Raw genomic sequence first — 14,643 nt, 5'->3', positions numbered from 1 at the left:
TAAGGGGTAAAATGGTAGATGCTCCTGAGAAAAGTATTGATATACGTCATCAAAAAAAACCCCAGACTGTGCCAATTGTCCAAACACAGAGTATGGCAGCGATTGAGTCTCCAGACTTAAAAGGGGACCCACTGCTGAAGGACCAAAGGCCCTTCCATTAAAATGACTTACTGGTAAGCCTGTCTAAGTAGAACAATGGCCCTTAACTAAAGAAAAAGATTGCAGGCACTTGAGCAGCCGAGAGACACGGGGTATAGAAAAAACTGTGGAATTAAATCAATCTATACTCCAAGGATGTGTTAATGTCAGGATGGAAACCAGCAAGTTTTGTGTTGGGAAATTGGGTTTGTTTACCTCTCTACAGGATTGGTAAAACGCTGGATATCATCAAAACTGATAAAGATTAGGAGAGGCCTCCTGCAAACCTTGCTCCCAACCTGAAAGTGCTTAGTTCATTGAAAATGTCTGTCTATAATGATATTATGTCTGTCTATATCCTGATATACACACAACAATTTAATGGCTTAAAACAGAAAAGGAGAAATGAAGTTACAGTTTTGAGAATTTTGGAATTTTAGTTAAGAATGTCTTTCACAGGGCTGGAGAGATGGCTCAGCAGTTAAGAGCCTGAGGTCCTGAGTTCAATTTCCAGCAACCACATGGTGGCTCACAACCATCTGTAATGGGTGCAGATGCCCTCTTCTGCTGTGTCTGAAGATAGCTACAGTGTACTTACATGTATAAAATAAATAAATCCTTTTTTTTTTTTTTTTTTTGGTTTTCCGAGACAGGGTTTCTCTGTATAGCCCCTGCTGTCCTGGAACTCGAGATGTAGACCAGGCTGGCCTCGAACTCAGAAAATCCTCCTGCCTTTGCCTCCCAAGTGCTGGGATCAAAGGTGTGCGCCACCACGCCCGGCCAAATAAATAAATCTTTTTAAAAAGTCTTTCATTTTAATGCCAGGTGTGGGCTCTGGGCTGCTGCAGACTGTCCACTGCAGCTGACTATTATTTATTTGCCCTGTGCTCTAGCAGATGCATGGTTCTGTCAGCTCTAGATAGCTTGTGTGATTGTGTGACATTTGGAACTCTGGGAACTTTTTGGAGAGTATATAAATGCTCTCAGAGTCGAGGCTGGTGACGGGTGGTTGTTTCGGATGTTGGTTTCGGGTTGTGGGTAGCTGTGGTCAAAGAAAAACAAAAGGAAAGAAATTAGATTCAGGGATCTCTCTCTGTCTTGCTTGATAGGGTGTGAAACAAAGGGGGTAAAGGATGGGAAAAAGAAGAACCTACAAAATAACAAAGACCAGCTACAGATCTGTGATTTAGGCTAGCCTGGTCTACATATTGGGTTCTAGGACAACTAAGGATATATAGAGAAACCCTGTCTTGAAAAACAAACAAAAACAAAACGGGTGCCCGTCGTCATCATCGAGCCTAATGACCTTGGTCTGCTCCCAGGACCTCCTTAGTGAAAAGAAAGAAATGAGTCTGGCCAGTTGTCCCCTGACCTCCACGTGACGATGGCAGGCTCCCACACAGAGGGCAGAAATCTGGATGGGAGGAGCCTGAACTCAGGGTAAAAAGGAATGGACACTGAGGAGCACTCCTGTGGGGATGAGTGGCGTCAGTGTCCCCTGCATCCCCTCCGTTTTCTTGACCTTTCTTCTGGAGTGCTGGAGATAGACACCAGAGTCTTCAGCATCTAGGCAAATGCTGTAACTCTGATACACTCCCACCCATCTCCCCCTCTGAGACAAAATTACACTGGCTAGACCCTGCTGGTCCAGAGCTCTCTTTGTAAACAAAGTTCCATTTTTTTCATCTGTGTTGAGAAAGTGTCTATACAGTCCTGGCTGTCTAGCAACCCACTATGTATAGACTGTACTGGCCTCGAACTAAGAGACCTGCTGAGTCTGCCTCCAGAGTGCTGGGGCTAAAGGCCTGCACGACCAAACACAACTCACATTTATCTTTTATTTTACTATTTTTATTTTTGTATATATGTGCACATGTGAATGCAGTTGCTCTCAAGAGCCCAGAACAGAGTGTGAGGTCTCCGGAAGCTGCAGTTACAGTTGCTGGCAACTGGACTCTGGTCCTCTGCAAGGGCATTATCGACTCTTAACTGATGGGCCATCTCTCCAGCCTGCAACCATCCTTTTTTAAAGAGCATCTTCTGTAGTTCTGGATGGGCTCAAACTATGTAGAGGAGGACGATGTTGAACGTCTGACCCCATGAGCACTGGGATTACTGGAGCATCCTGGAGCCTCAGGGATCAAACCCCAGCTTCCTGCAACGTTATGCAAAAACTACTGAGTTCTCATTTCTAGCCTTTACTTTTCAGTAAGGACGCTGGTATTCATATTAACTTAAATTATAACTATATGTGTTTTTACAAGTGGTTCATGTGAGGACCAATGATGGCTGTGTGCCATTAATTGGAGATCATATTCATTCTGTCGCCTTGACATCCGCCCTCGCAAAATATTAAACTGCTTTTTCTAATCTGCGCCAAGTGAGAAACTGAAATGAGTGGGAGGGGCAGTAACTATTTTCACTTTTGTCTTCCTGTTTTTTTCAGAGCCTGGGAAAGCAAGTCAGAATTTCCAATCTTTTCCAATTCCCACATGATTTCCTAATTTAGAGAAAATAAGTCTTTCTCTGAGTGCTGAAGCCTCCTCTGGCCCGGGAGGCGCCTCCTCCTTCTGGCATTGTGGAGGCAGCCTGATGTGTTGCGTCCTCCAGCCAGAGTCCCCACACTCAATCCGCACACCTGCCCTTGGCTTAGATGGCAATTTTCGCTCCCTACAAACGCTTTCCTCATTGGAGCCTGTGCTCCTGGGAGGCCTTAAAGATGTTCACGGTGTGACCCTAGCTGGTTCCGGAGATCCCTAAAGATCTGAACCTTAACAGACAGCACCTATCTGTGCAGACGAAGCCCTGGGACTCTTCCAGCACTCATGGCTCTCAGGGACTCTTAGAGGTACAGGTGTCTGTCTAGTCCTCGATCTGCCCCTCTACCCCAAGGCCTCAGTGACGCCTTGATGCAGCACGCTAGCTCCGCGAAGCACTCCTGTGCGCAGCCGGATCTAGGTTGGGGAGCATGTGGCCCGTAACACGCGGGTCCCCAGAAGGCCCCTACACGCTTAGGAAAACGTGTGGAATTCGGTCCCTGGCCTCCGTGGGAGCAGCAGGCCTGGGCCTCTCCCTGCGCAGGGCGAATGGCCGCAGCCTGCCAGCAGCCCTGGCTCGGCTCCAGTCCCGGCCAGGGTGACATCACCAAACTCCTGAGATCAGAGCGGGGCGGGGAACGGGACCCGAAATCCCCTAAAAACAGAGTGAGTAATCGCGGGCCCGCCCTCCAGGCGGGGCCGGGACCGGGACCAGGACCCCGAGCGAGCCGCGCTGCGGAGCTTGTAGTCGGGCGGGCCTCGGGACAAACAGCCTCGGCGTCCTCCGCCGCGCTGCGGTGTCCCCGCCCGCGCGCCCGCCGCACACCTTCGGCGCCCAGCGTGAGTTGCGCACCTGCTCTCGGCCCCCCACGCGCGGCGGTGGCGGTGGCGGTGGCGGCGGCTCAACGCGCAGGCGCGGCCGGATTCCGGGCAGTGACGCGACGACGGGCGCGCGCCGCGCATTTCCGCCTCTGGCGAATGGCTTCACTTTAGCGCGCCGTGGGCTCAGCTGCGACCCCGGCCCCGCCCCCGGGACCCTGGCCATGGACGGTGAGGCTGCCCTCTGGCTCGCGGGATGGCTGCCCTAGAGCTCCGGGGCCTGCGGCGGAATCTCCCCCCTCCTCGCGCCGTCTTCCGCCCCTTTCTGCGCCGCGGATTGCTGCGCAGGGAGCGGCAGGCCGGATGGTGGCACGGGGCGGGGCGGGCTGCGAGGGGGTCTGACTCAGTTACCCCTCTCTGTGGCGGGCGCCTTGACTCAGTGTCCCTCCTGGGTGGGGGTAAGGGTGAATCTTGACTCGTTTCCTCCAGTTTCCCCCGCCCCCCCCCCCCCGTGTCGATGCGATTAGTTCTGGCTTCCTTTCCGTGTAAGGGAGAAAGTATCTGACTCAGTTTCCCCAGAAGAGGAGAGGAGGGTATTACCCCCTCCTCAGTGTCACTTATGAATGTAAAACAGGCACTGACTCAGTTTCCCCTGGCAAAGGAATGCCTCTGTGTCCCCTTTATCTAGTAGAGAGATGCTTCTGTCTTCTTTCCCCGCCTTTGTCAGGGCAGGTTTCTTGGAAGGGAGGGAGCTTGGCTCTGTCAGGCCTTCACAGGTGAGGGTGGGCACTGGAGTTTATTGACAATGTGCCTTGCCTTTCCCTTTCAGATCTGTTTCCCCTCATCTTTCCCTCAGGTAAGTGGACCATCCATCCTCAGTAGTCAGGGGCTGTCCTGGAGTCGGGGCCGTGGGGATAGCACCTGATGGCTGACTGTGTCACCCACAGAGCCAGCCCAGGCTTCTGGGCCTTATGTGGAGATCATTGAACAGCCCAAGCAACGGGGCATGCGATTCCGCTATAAATGCGAGGGGCGCTCAGCGGGCAGTATTCCTGGTGAGAGAAGCACAGATACCACCAAGACACACCCCACCATCAAGGTAAGCAAGAGCCCCCAGGGGTGTCGCTGGGGCACAGATGTGGTGGAAGACACTGTGCAGCCCCAGCAGACTTGCCTCCTGGTCACCGTGCCCTGTGTCTAGGAGCCAGATTAGGGATTGCTGGCCTCTAGAGTACTCTGTACTTTGGACAGATCAATGGCTACACAGGACCAGGAACAGTTCGAATCTCCCTAGTCACCAAGGATCCACCTCACCGGCCTCATCCACATGAACTTGTGGGGAAGGACTGCCGGGATGGCTACTATGAGGCTGACCTCTGCCCAGACCGCTGTATCCATAGGTGAGTTCCCTATGGGCTGGGGGTGGTGTGAGGGCAGGGTAGGAGCAGACCGGCCAGGCAGCTCTTACAGTGTTGCTCTTTTCTAAACACAGGCAGAATCCAGAGTTCTTAACTCTGTCCCCAGTTCTGCAAACAGACCTCCTTTGTCTTGAATTCTCTAACAGATGGGAACTCCTTATCTTCTTAGAGCCACAAACCCTATGGCTGGACAGGCCAGCCTCTTAGTCTCTTGGATCAGAAAGATACCCAAGTGAACCCTCCTAGAGCTTAAATACCAGTTGGTAAAACCAGGCGATAATTGTACAGACAGATAGACAAGATACTGGTAGAGAATTATAATTTCCGTGATGGAAAGAAAACAGTAATAAATTAGGAGGAGGAGGAGGAGTCTGGTCTCATGACATAGCAACAGTCTCAGGTAGCTCAAGCTGGCCTTGAACTCGGTAGGGTTCCCCTGCCTCCTCTTCTCAACTCCAGGGGAAGAGGCATGTAGCACCGAGTCCTGCTGCACAGGTCCCACGACTTTTTGTTGGAGGGTTATAGAAGGCCTCTGTACTAACTCTTAAATGGTGAGAAAAAGCAGACAGACCCAAAAGAACATTCCGTGCACGAGAAAGAAGTACAAAAAAAAAAAAAAAAAAGAAAAGAAAAAAGAAAGAATGAAAGCACGGTGCCCTTGGAAGGGGAATATGTTACGTTTCCTGTGCTTAGGGCTGGGAAAGGAAGCCCCTGTGGCTGAGGTAGGACGCTGGCTTGGAGGCCTGCGTGGGCCAGCTCCCTCAGAGACTTGCCAGTGGGTAAGGAGTGGGAAGCCTAGACATACCTGAGAGCTGTGGAGTGGGGAGGCAAGAAGGGGCTCTGCTGGAGACAGAAAACTAATACCTGAGGCCTCAGCTTCCAGAACCTGGGGATCCAGTGTGTGAAGAAGCGAGACCTGGAGCAAGCCATTAGCCAGCGAATCCAGACCAACAATAACCCCTTTCACGGTAGGAGCAAGGGGCAAAGACATAGACCTGCGTGTAGTGCAAGTATCTCTGTCACCTTCCCTGGGCCTCTGCCGCTCATCTCCCTCCATGGCCAACCCAGCAGCAGGAGTGGAACCTTGCTGCCAGCTTGGCACACACTCACACTCTGCCGTTGAGAGTCAGGCCTAGAGAGGGCTCCTGGAGAGCCGTGATGGATCTAGGGTCTTCCTCCCATTAGACTTCTGTTTTACATCTCCTCAAATCACCCTCCTCTTCCCTCAGAGCTCCCTGGCCCGTCCCCCCCTCCCCCACCCCCAATGCCTTCCACCACAGTTTTTGGTTTTTGGTTTTTGTTGTTTTTTTGTTTTTGACAGTTCCCATAGAGGAGCAGCGCGGGGACTATGACTTGAATGCAGTGCGCCTCTGCTTCCAAGTGACAGTGCGGGACTCAGCAGGCAGGCCCCTCCTTCTGACCCCTGTCCTCTCACATCCGATTTTTGATAACCGTAAGTGGCTGGCTGCAGTAGGGATGAGGGCGGGCTTGGGAAGAGAATGGGGACCGGGTGGGTGAGGCCTGTGAGAAGAGCTCTGGCTTCCTTCAGTCATCCAGCGCCATCCAGCTGTGCTGCGGGGGGGGGGGGGGTGAGGGGGGTGGAGAAGACCCAGAGCTGCCCTGTGAGTGAAGCGGCCAGGATGCCCAGGAGCCTGGTGGGAAGTGACTCCTTCCCATATCTTGGGTTGGGAAGCTGGTCTGCCAAGAACTGTGCTCAGGACTTTAGGAAGCAAGCTCTCAGAGACCAGGTCATTCTAGACAGCAGGAATTCAGCGGTAGCAGCTCTCAGGAAGCTCTCAGATGACCTGGCTGACTTTGATGGATTGCAGTCTTTAGCAGCAGGGTAAATGAAAATCAAAGGGCTTCAGAGTCCTAAGAACCGGAACCCAGTACTAACTGGAAGTAAGGAGGGAAGTGAGGAGGGATGAACCGAAAGCTGAAACTGTGCCGCTAAGGTGGAGGGAGGCAGGTGTGGTCAGAGTGTGTCCTCTGGACTGGAGGATCTCTGGAGGACAGGGACATCTGGCCTTCAGTGTCCCTTCACCTAGAGCCATGCTACCAGTACTGCCGAGAGACTGATCAGGAATTGCCTGACAGAGAGAGCAGACAGCAGTGGTCAGCAGGCTGTGGGCTGGGCGTGGCGGGCGTTCGAGCTCCTGCAGGGGACCCTGAGTCCGCTGATGTTTCAGGGGCCCCCAACACTGCCGAGCTCAAGATCTGCCGAGTAAACCGGAACTCCGGGAGCTGCCTCGGTGGGGATGAGATCTTCTTGCTGTGTGACAAGGTGCAGAAAGGTACATGCTGGACTCTGCACGGAGAGGGGAGCGGTGCCGCTGAGCGGGGGTGATGAGTGCCAGCTACCTCAGTGGCTTCAGGGAAAAACATCAGGTGTTGAGGACAACAACCCATGGGGGGGGTCACCCATACTCACCCATGCTGCCTCTGTCTCCTGCTGGGGGTCACCCATACTCACCCATGCTGCCTCTGTCCCCTGCAGAAGACATTGAGGTGTATTTCACGGGACCAGGCTGGGAGGCACGAGGCTCCTTTTCTCAAGCTGATGTGCACCGGCAAGTGGCCATTGTGTTCCGGACTCCTCCGTACGCTGACCCCAGCCTACAGGCTCCTGTGCGAGTGTCCATGCAGCTGCGGCGGCCTTCTGATCGGGAGCTCAGCGAGCCCATGGAGTTCCAGTACTTGCCAGACACAGGTGTGACAGCCACCGCTGCGGAGGGCGGGCAGGACCAAAGCCACTGGGCCCCAGCTAGGAGAGAGATCAGGGCTGGATGTCTGAGGCCAGCACTAGGGTTTATATATGCTGTAGTTCATAGCATGTAATAATTCCTGTCAAAGGCAAGCCACATGGTGGTCACATAAGACTACACTGTCTAATGACAACGGGGTCTCTGTGTGTGTAAGTACACTTTAAGACATTTGTGTAATAAGCTGGGTGCTCCAGCAGCGTGTGGAATCTGAGAACTGGTGGCATGGCAGCTCTCGGTCGCTAATTGGTGAGTCAGCCTTGCTGAATCAAGGTGTTCTGGATTCAGTGAGAAGCTGGCCATGGTGACTGGCCCTTAGTCCCAGCACTCAGGAGGCAGAGGCAAGCAAATCTCTGTGAGTTTGAGACCAGCCTGGTCTACAGAACAAGTTCCTGGCAAGCCAGGGCTACATAGTGAGATCTTGTCTCAAATAAATACATAAGTAGATGGATAGTTGGATAGATGAGAGAGAGAGAGAGAGAGAGAGAGAGAAGGTAGTTGGAGCTGGAGAGGTGGCAGGCAGAGTGGTTAAGAGCACTTGCTGTTCTTCCCAGCACCCACATGGTGGCTCAGAACCATCTCTAAGTCTTATTTCCAGGGCATCTGACACTTCTGAACTCTACAGGCACCAGGCATGCACATTTTGCACATACACACAAGCAGGTACAACAGTCACACACAAAAATAAGCCTTGAAAAACAATCAGGTGGAGAGTGGTCCAGCTTTGCCCTCAACATGCTCATGAGCACATCTGCACACGCATGCACCTCCATGAACACACACACACCACACACGTATACACACACTATAATAAGAGATGTTCATACAATGACAGATTTGCTAAACAACATGTCTTAGGATGTGTCCCCGTTGTTAACATGTAGTTACAGTCAGAATCTACTTCTTTAACAGTGACACCCACCCACTCAGCTCTGTCGGCTAGATCTGCCCAGGGTGAGCACAAGCGAACGACTTGACTTTAATCTCTCAGCACTTTTCATGGGAAGACTTAACTCACCAGCAGTTAGAGGCAGTGCTACATCTGAGCCAGGGTCACTTGGCTCTGGACTTTTTGCCACCTTGTGTCTCTTGTCACTACCATATGACCCAGCTTCATTTTGCTCAAGGCTTAGTGCACAACCAAGGCCTGCCCCAGGTGCTGTACATAAGAAATCAAATTCGGCAGGAGCCGGAGGGATGGTTAAGAGCACCGGCGACCCTTCCAGTGGACCTAGGTTTAATTTTCAGCACCTACATGGCAACCTTGTATAACTCCAGTCCCAGGGCTTCCATGCGCAAGATGCACAGACATGCTGACAAAACACCATACGCATAAGCAAAGAAATGTTTTTGTTTGTTTGTTTGTTTGTTTGTTTAAAGATTTACTTATGTATGTGAGTACAATGTCACTGTCTTCAGATACACCCAAAGAGGGCATCATTACAGATCCCGTTACAGATGGTTGTGAGCCACCATGTGGTTGCTGAGACTTGAACTCAGGACCTCTGGAAGAGCAGCCAGTGTTCTTAACCACTGAGCCATCTCTGCAATCCTGTTTTTTTGTTTTAATGAGACAGATTCCCTCCTCTTCACAAGCTCAGTCAGGAGACAGATATGTAAATGATGTACCAAGTCAGAAAACGCTAGTGCAGAAAGCTGGCGGAGGTGGCGTTTACCTGGGAGGAACCGCAAGTGTATTTTTCATTCTAGTGGCCTAGTCCTGGGAGGACTATTATTAAGCTCAGGGACATGGTGGTGGAAACTGTCTTCAGACAGTGAGCAAGCCCAAAGGGTGGTCCTGTTAAGCTTAGCCACGCCTGAGGCTTCATTCTGAAAGCAGCAGGGACGCAGCTAAGACTTCTAAGCAGAGATTTGACGTGAGCAAACCTGGAAGCTCAGCCTGGCTTCTCTGAGTAGAGTGTTAGAGATGGAGAGGGGCAGGGCGTAGCTTAAGGAGGGCTTGCCTAGCATGTACGAGGCCTTGAATTCAGTCCCCAGTAACCCTCAAACCAGGTGTGGTGCTGACACTTGTAACCCAGCACTGGGGAGGTGACGACAGGAGGATGGGAAGTTGAGGGTCAGTCTCGGCTACATAGGGAGTTTGATGCTCTCCAAGGCTGAGGACCTCTGTTTAACCCACATCATCAAAGGAGACAGTTGACTCTCACACATTCTCTCTGACCTCTTGTTGCAACACACATGCACACATGAATGTTTGGGGGGCCTTGGGGGTTTTTGTTGTTTGTTTGTTTTGTTTTTCGAGACAGGATTTGTCTGTGCAGCCCTGGCCGTCGTAGACCTCACTTTGTATGCCAGGCTGGTCTTGAACTCAGAGATGCACCTGCCTCTGCCTCCTAAAAGGCATATACCACCACTGCTTGGCCATACACACACATAAATGTAGTAAATTAGGGTTTTTTTCTCCTGTAGGGGTGGGGTGGGGGAATTGAGACAACTTCACCAGCCAAAAGGGATCCTGGCACTTTTGTTGTGTTTTGTTTTTGAGACAAGGTTTCTCTGGATCCTGGTACTTTTTAAGGTCCCCTTTTGATGACTAAATCTCTGTGTGCTTACTCATCCCCAGTTGCTAGGAGGAAAGCCAGCACATAGTAGGTGCTTGGCAAGTGGTGTTGAGTTAGTATTGGAGGATTGAAAGAAAAAATGATGTTCAGAATTGTTCCAGGCTCCAGTTTGAGTGCCAGGACAGACAGGAGACACGGGGGAAAGAAGCAGTGCTCTGGTGTGAAATACTGCTTCACCTAGAAGGCGTGCAGCTGAGGTGGTCAAATAATTGTGAAGCTTCAAACTAAAGGAAGAAGCCTTACACTGAGCTGAGTCTGGAGCCTCCGGCCTGTGATGCTCTGCCCACAGCACTTCCCTCTCCACCTAGGTGGATGCTTCGGTGAGCAGCTCAGATGGCGTGCTCAGGCTCTCGTCCCCCAGAGCAGGGTCAAGACAACCAACAAGGCTGGCTGTGTGGCCCACACCTTAGTGACAACCCACAAGGCTGGCTGTGTGGCCCACACCTTAGTTACAGCACTTCGGAGGAAGGGCAGCGAATCTCAGTGGGTTTGAAGTCAGCCTGGTCTGGTCTACATGGTTCCAGGACAGCCAGGACTGTATAGTGAGACAATCTCAAAAAACCAGGGAGGAAGAAGATTCAGCCAACAGACCCTTCTCTGAAGGTCACTCATCCCTTCTTAACTGGTTGGGAGACTAGGAGACTATAACTCCTCTACCCTCCGAGAGCCCATGGAAGGGAGAAGTGCAGCCGGGCTAAGGAGAGTAAATCTACCATCCATATTGCTTTCCCAGATGACCGCCACCGAATTGAAGAGAAGCGCAAAAGGACATATGAGACCTTCAAGAGTATCATGAAGAAGAGTCCTTTCAATGGTGAGATGAGGAAAGCCTGAGGGAGAGGAGTGGGCAGGCCGGCCAAGTCCTAGAGTCAGTGCAAGGACACCCGGGGTCTGAAAGCTGACTTAGCTTTTGCCCTGTAGGACCAACTGAACCCCGGCCTCCAACCCGGCGTATTGCTGTGCCTACCCGAAACTCAACTTCTGTCCCCAAGCCAGGTAAGGAAGTCCTTTTGTCATTCTAGAGTGAGGGTCTCGTTTGTTCAGACTGAAGTAGTAGCTCCTACAAGGGGACCAGGTTGGTCTCACCTGTAGAGTTCTGAAATCTGCTCTCTATGGGGCCTGGACTTCTCGGGGGAGGCCTGGGTCTCTGCCAGGACCATCCAGGGCTCTTGTCACAGACTGATGAACTCAAGGCTTTGCAAGTGGGGCACAGGAACTAGCCATTTCCTAACGTCGGAAGCCGTGCTCCTGTCAAACCCTGAGCCCTTTAGTCCCAGCTGCTCAAGAGAGTGTGGCAGGAGGGTCACAGATTCAAAGCCATCTTGGACTATAAGGTTATTAAGTTTAAGGTCAGTTTGAAGAACCCTGTCTCAGCTTTAAAAGTAAAAGCAGGGATAAGGTACAGCTCAGAGGTAGAGTGCGTGCCTAGCACCAGAGACCCTAGATTCAATATTTGGTACCAAGGGATTAAATAATCCCTGAGTTGGATACCTTGAGATACAGACATTGGAAATGTCTCTGCCCTCAGCTCTCCATTGAATTGAGAAAGAAGAAATCACCTCTAAAGTAATCAGTTGTGGGCTCAGAGAGATGGCTCAGTTAAAGGCACTTGGGTTCTATTCTCAGCAGCTGTCTCTAGCTACAGCACTGAGGCGATCCAGCTGCTCGCCAAGGGCGCTGCATGCATGCAGTGCACATACATAGAAGCAGGCAAAATGCACACAAATAAAAACATTTATTTAAAAATTAAGCTGGGCTGGGTGTGGTGGCGCACGCCTTTATTCCCAGCACTTGGGAGGCAGAGGCAGGCAGATTTCTGAGTTCGAGGCCAGCCTGGTCTACAGAGTGAGTTCCAAGACAGCCAGGGCTACACAGAGACCCTGTCTTGAAAAACCGGGAAAAAAAAATTAATAGGTTGTGGGTTCTGGTGCGTGGCTCACAAAAGTGACAGACTCCCACCACTGAGCCCGTGTTCCATGGTTCATCCTCTCAGCTGGCTTTGCAGCTGTAACATGGTGAGAGCTTTATGACCGCAGTAGTTAGGGAACACCTTACTGTGGCCCTTGGAAGTGGACCCTACAGGCCTGGTCAGATTTTGGTTCCCAGAAAGGTATTGATTCTAAGCACGGTAGAACTGGGTCAGGTGGTGGCAGAGGGGCCGTGTATGTCTCTCACTGTCTCTGAGCCTTTGTTTGTCTCTCTCTCCAGCCCCGCAGCCCTACACCTTCCCAGCATCCCTCAGCACCATCAACTTTGATGAGTTTTCCCCCATGCTGTTACCATCCGGGCAGATCTCAAACCAGGCCCTGGCCTTGGCACCGTCCTCTGCCCCAGTCCTTGCCCAGACCATGGTCCCTTCCTCAGCCATGGTACCTCTGGCTCAGCCCCCAGCTCCTGTCCCAGTTCTAACCCCGGGTCCTCCCCAGTCCCTGTCTGCACCTGTTCCAAAGAGCACCCAGGCTGGGGAAGGCACGCTGTCGGAAGCCCTGCTGCACCTGCAGTTTGATGCTGATGAAGACTTGGGGGCCTTGCTTGGCAACAGCACAGACCCAGGAGTGTTCACAGACCTGGCATCTGTGGACAATTCAGAGTTTCAACAGCTCCTGAACCAGGGCGTGTCCATGTCTCACTCCACAGCTGAGCCCATGCTCATGGAGTACCCTGAAGCTATAACGCGCCTGGTGACAGGGTCCCAGAGGCCCCCTGACCCAGCTCCCACACCCCTGGGGACCTCGGGGCTTCCCAATGGTCTCTCCGGAGATGAAGACTTCTCCTCCATTGCGGACATGGACTTCTCTGCTCTTTTGAGTCAGATCAGCTCCTAAGGTGCTGACAGTGACCCTGCTCAGAGCACCAGGTTTCAGGGCACTGAAGCCTTCCCGAAGCGTGTACAGATTCAGGGGAGTGTGCTCCCGCTGTCCCTGACTTGTTTGAGTGGCACGTTTTACTCTTTATCAGCAATATCACTTTCGGAGGTGCTTTCGCAGGAGCATTAACCTGCTGGAGCTGGGAGGACTCGGTGCGTCCCTGTGTTGATAGTCAGCTCCTGTTTCGGTAGGGAACACTGAGGTCCTGCTTCCATCTCCAGCTTCTAGCACTCTCCTAGAGAGGGACAGACTGGAGCCATGGCCTTAGGCCATATAGCCTTACTATCAAGTGTCTTCCTCCACACGGATTCCTGTACACCTTGATCCAAAGCAGTGCTCCCAAGAGCAGCTCCTATGTGGTGCTGCCTGACACCATGCTGAGCTGTGGCCAAGGGGAACAGGTGGGATGTTGCTGGCCGCCTTCAGAATCTGGGGGAGTTTGGTCTGAGACATCCCTGCTCCCCCTTTTCTCAAGTGCCTTAATAGCAGGGCAAACTGTAGAGTCAGGAGGGCAGGCTAGACGCTCAGCCACAAGACAGCCTTTACTGAAAAAGCTATTGGACTCTTGCTCTTTCTAGCTCTGAACTAATAAATGTCTTATCATGCTGGCCAGAGAGTAGCTGTCTTTCAGCAAACACTGAGCACACTCTGTTGCCCACTTCAGGTTGTCTGATGGTGAAAGAATTGACTGTGCACCGTCATCCAGGGGTCTGGGACCGGAGGATGCCTCCTGCAAACTCTTGATTCCTATTGGCAAATGTTACAGCAACTAGGACAGGGCTTCCACTGCAAAAGGTCCAATAGGGGTGGAGTTCCTTCACATAATGTAGATCCCTCTTGCTCCAGGAATTAGGTCAGCAGAGACATGGAAGAGCCTGGTGGGGAGGGGATGGTGGGGCCGTCCTGGAAGTGATGAAGAACTCTGCACAGCCGTGGCCAGGTTTTACCATTAGCTCAGGCTGAAACAAAACAGCCATTTTGCATCCCTAGTGATCCAGGTCATCTTGAGCTTCCTGGGTTTGAGAACAGCCTGGTGCCACACTGTCTTATAACAGCTGTGCACATCCCGACAGCCTGGGGTGCTGGTGCATGCCTTTGATCCCAGCCCTCCAGAGGCAAAGGCAGGAAGAGTGAGTTCAAGGCCAGCGGTCTACTCCGGGAGACCTTGTCTCAGAAAACAAAATAACAAAAACCCATCTGCCCTAGGACTTTTGATATTATGTACCAGGAGGATACCTAAAACCTTTGCCCAGCCTTGGAAACCTAAACAAAGGCCAGGCGTAGCTCTTGTGCTAAAGCTGGACATACTTCCGGTTTTGTCTTGCACAAGCCTAGCAGCTAAAGGGGGCAGTCTTCTCGGGTGCGCATGCGCCCGCCCTGGGCGCACTCAGCACGGGGAGGCACAGCAACGCGGTGGGGAAACCCCTATGCTGAGAGATCTGTAAGTGTGTATAGTGAGCGAGCTGCAATAGTTCCAGACCCTTGGGAATAGGTCCTTGTGCAGAGCCTGATAGATTGTC

General features: G+C 52.1%; 1 protein-coding gene across 2 annotated transcripts; it reads left to right on the top strand.

Annotated features, from left to right (window-relative positions):
* The first annotated feature begins 3,362 nt into the window (after window positions 1–3,362).
* On the top strand, window positions 3,363–13,731 carry Rela (RELA proto-oncogene, NF-kB subunit). Of its 2 annotated transcripts, XM_021152061.3 has the most exons (11): window positions 3,363–3,725; window positions 4,324–4,350; window positions 4,442–4,593; window positions 4,746–4,894; window positions 5,789–5,880; window positions 6,234–6,365; window positions 7,102–7,206; window positions 7,410–7,622; window positions 10,990–11,070; window positions 11,178–11,252; window positions 12,465–13,731. In XM_021152061.3, exons 1-11 carry the CDS (start codon window positions 3,719–3,721, stop codon window positions 13,079–13,081), a joined length of 1,650 nt encoding a protein of 549 aa, XP_021007720.1. In that variant the 5' UTR covers window positions 3,363–3,718; the 3' UTR covers window positions 13,082–13,731. The 2 variants fall into 2 exon arrangements, with proteins under 2 accessions (XP_021007720.1, XP_085689923.1); XM_085833797.1 differs by lacking the exons at window positions 3,363–3,725; window positions 4,324–4,350; window positions 4,442–4,593; window positions 5,789–5,880 and having other exon boundaries at window positions 4,834–4,894.
* The last annotated feature ends 912 nt before the right edge of the window (window positions 13,732–14,643 follow it).

This window comes from Mus caroli, unplaced genomic scaffold (genome assembly GCF_978045245.1).
Source record: "Mus caroli unplaced genomic scaffold, Mus_caroli_1 scaffold_20, whole genome shotgun sequence".
Taxonomy (NCBI): domain Eukaryota; kingdom Metazoa; phylum Chordata; class Mammalia; order Rodentia; family Muridae; genus Mus; species Mus caroli.
The sequence above is the reverse complement of the archived record's forward strand: the minus strand, read 5'-3'. Positions and strand labels throughout refer to the sequence as shown.

Excerpts from the sequence above, each read along its gene's own strand:
- Rela (XM_021152061.3), top strand. Across the intron at positions 4,594-4,745 it reads AGACACACCCCACCATCAAG|ATCAATGGCTACACAGGACC; the intron begins GTAAGCAAGAGC and ends TACTTTGGACAG. Across the intron at positions 11,071-11,177 it reads GAAGAAGAGTCCTTTCAATG|GACCAACTGAACCCCGGCCT; the intron begins GTGAGATGAGGA and ends TTTGCCCTGTAG.